Source organism: Ochotona princeps, chromosome 17, assembly GCF_030435755.1.
Source record: "Ochotona princeps isolate mOchPri1 chromosome 17, mOchPri1.hap1, whole genome shotgun sequence".
In the NCBI taxonomy this organism is placed as follows: Eukaryota; Metazoa; Chordata; class Mammalia; order Lagomorpha; family Ochotonidae; genus Ochotona; species Ochotona princeps.
The window spans coordinates 18,146,254-18,148,615 of NC_080848.1; the positions used below are offsets into that span (position 1 = coordinate 18,146,254).

Here is a 2,362-nt window from a genome sequence, read left to right on the forward strand (position 1 = left end):
ACTCTGGGCACCCAAGGCCAGGGAGGATGGTGCGTCTGACCCCCAGCCAAGGAATAATGCTGTCTGGATTCAGAACCGAGGCAGGTTAGCCTTGGGGTCACTGGCCCCATGAACACCCCGAGGCACAGCCAAGGACAGTGCTGGAGCCAGCCTCCTCCATATTCTCCATGAGACACCATCTAAAGCAGAGCAGGATGCCAGCTGGCCTGCTGGGCACTGCCTAGTGCCAGGGGGCTGGCAGTGGAGTCTGGGTACAGGCAGAGAACTGGACAGACAGCCGCCCTGTTTATAGCCCTGTCCGTGCTCCCCAGGCATGGGTGTACCCACTGGCTCTGCCATATTTAGCTCAGACACAGGACCCGTTCCCAGAAACGGGCACAGGGGCACACAGGCGGGCTGGCCCCCACAACCACAAGGAAAGAGACGAGCCTGGAACATGGTGAGCATTTATTGCTGCGCTAACAGAGGGTGCCGGGGGCTTCTCCCCACCTCCGCCCTCTTTCACATCCCCCTCCGGTCTCCAATGCCTTCCAGCCCATTCCCTTTGCACTTGCAGTCTCCTGGAGCCAACACCTGGCCCAGGCCACTCTTTAGGGCCCTTCTGCCCTCTCCAGCGTCCTCTGTCCCTTCTCTTGGGGCTGACAGGACTCAGCTGTGCTGGCCCCCAGCTTTCTACTTTTAACATCCACCATCTCTGCTCCTATGCCTTTGGGAGCTCGGGGTACCCAGGCACCCTGGCCTCTGGCTCCCTCCTCCCCTAGCTCCCGACTCCGGGCAGACTAAAAAGCATCCTCAGCTGGCAACTCCCCTCCGTGCTCCTAGGCAGGGAGAGCCCAGCCGGAGGAGGGCAGAGCAGAGCCCAAATCCCAGCGCTGCTCAGCCCCTCTGGGCCTCCTGGGACATGGACCGGGACAGTGTGCGACGCAGGGCTCCAGGCTTGCTGACGGGCACCACAGGGGGCAGCTGCTTGGTGATCTCGGCCACCTCCTGGCGCTCTAGGCACTGGCCACCCAAGGCCGCCTCCAGTGCCAGCAGGTCCCGCAGCTGGACAGGAGTGTCTTCACGCTCGTCCTTGGTGGCGCCCACCTTTGTGGGGGTGAAGATGGGCAGTGGCAGCACCCGCTGGTAGGGCAGCTGGTACTCCTGCAGCCCGCGGCCCAGGATGCCCATCCGCATGAGCAGCCACGGGGACCGTTGCACCAGAGCCTGGCACTGCCCCTGCCGGTGGTAGGTCTCATGCCGCTGGGTGTCCTCTTCGTGCAGCGAGCAGCTGGGAAGGAGGGGTGGCTGTGAGCTCACAGGGGCCGCCCTCAGTCCCCAGCTGGCTAGGGGACATCCTGGACAACAGGAGGCCACCATTCCCTTCCCTGCCTCTCCTATGGCTCAAGGAGGAACTTTGGGGTGGGGGCAGAAGTGACACTCCCTCCTCCCCTCAGTTGGCCTGCACTCACCCCTCCTCGGGCCGTGTAGACAGCGTCAGGTCCTTCCACTCTGCCCAGAACGCCTCCCTGCGCTCGCAGTCTTCCTCTGCCACCCGGCAGCTTAGCTCTGAGGTGGCCATGGTCGCTCCTCACTCCCTGAGCCGCTCAGCCCAGGCCCTTTAAATAGCCCCCTCCTCCCCCTTCCCCAGGGGCTATTTCAGGCCCTCTGGCGTCAGATGCTATAAGCAGGGCCAAGACTCACTGATGAGGGGTGTGGGGCCCAGGGCAGGGATTGGGGTACTGGAGCCCTGGCTGTCCCCAGGTCAGAGGTCAGCTTGTGGAGCAAACCAAAGTGCTTTTGGAGGTGGGGTAAGGATTCTTGCAGCAGTGCCCACAGGTGTTGGACATTTCCCAGGCCACCTAGGAGCAGGCACATGCCCAGCCCTGTGCTACCCTGGCACCTGTCCCTGCCCATCCAGGGAGGCCAGAGGCTCATCTGTAACCACAGACACCCCTCGGCTCCACACCAAGGTTGCAGGCTCAAGGGCACCCCTGCTGACCATTTCCCTCCACCAGCGGGGATGGTACAGTCACGTCCTTGGGCACCAGTCCCAGGGCTAGCAATGAATGATCACCCCACACCTGAGACCCAAACTCTGGCCAGGTGTTTTCCTTCCCCGTGGGCAGTGCTCAGAAAAGCAGCACTGAGACCACCCCCAACCCTGCACATGGGGTGATCTGGGGTGACAGGGGAGTTGAAGGGCTTTGATGAGTGCCAGAATGGCTCTAGCCCCAAACTAGCCAAAAACAGGCTTTGTGAGTGTGGGTCAGGCCCCACGCCTCTTGATGCCTCTTTCTCCTGTGCACAACAGGCTGACCGGGAAGAGCTCCCAGGCATGTGGTCCCAGTGTGCTTCCCGGCAGGGGCTGGCTGTAGCTCAT

General features: G+C 62.4%; 1 protein-coding gene across 1 annotated transcript; it reads right to left on the bottom strand.

Moving 5' to 3' along the window:
- Window positions 1–428: 428 nt before the first annotated feature.
- On the bottom strand, window positions 429–1,593 carry TCAP (titin-cap). Its single transcript, XM_004591144.2, has 2 exons — window positions 1,452–1,593; window positions 429–1,270 (listed from the first exon to the last, which is right to left on the bottom strand). The coding sequence occupies exons 1-2, from the start codon at window positions 1,559–1,561 to the stop codon at window positions 877–879; spliced, it is 504 nt and encodes a 167-aa protein (XP_004591201.1). The 5' UTR covers window positions 1,562–1,593; the 3' UTR covers window positions 429–876.
- Between the last annotated feature and the right edge of the window lie 769 nt (window positions 1,594–2,362).

Excerpts from the sequence above, each read along its gene's own strand:
- TCAP (XM_004591144.2), bottom strand. The coding sequence starts at position 1,561 with ATGGCCACCTCAGAGCTAAGCTGCCGGGTGGCAGAGGAAGACTGCGAG. Across the intron at positions 1,271-1,451 it reads TCTACACGGCCCGAGGAGGG|CTGCTCGCTGCACGAAGAGG; the intron begins GTGAGTGCAGGC and ends CCTCCTTCCCAG.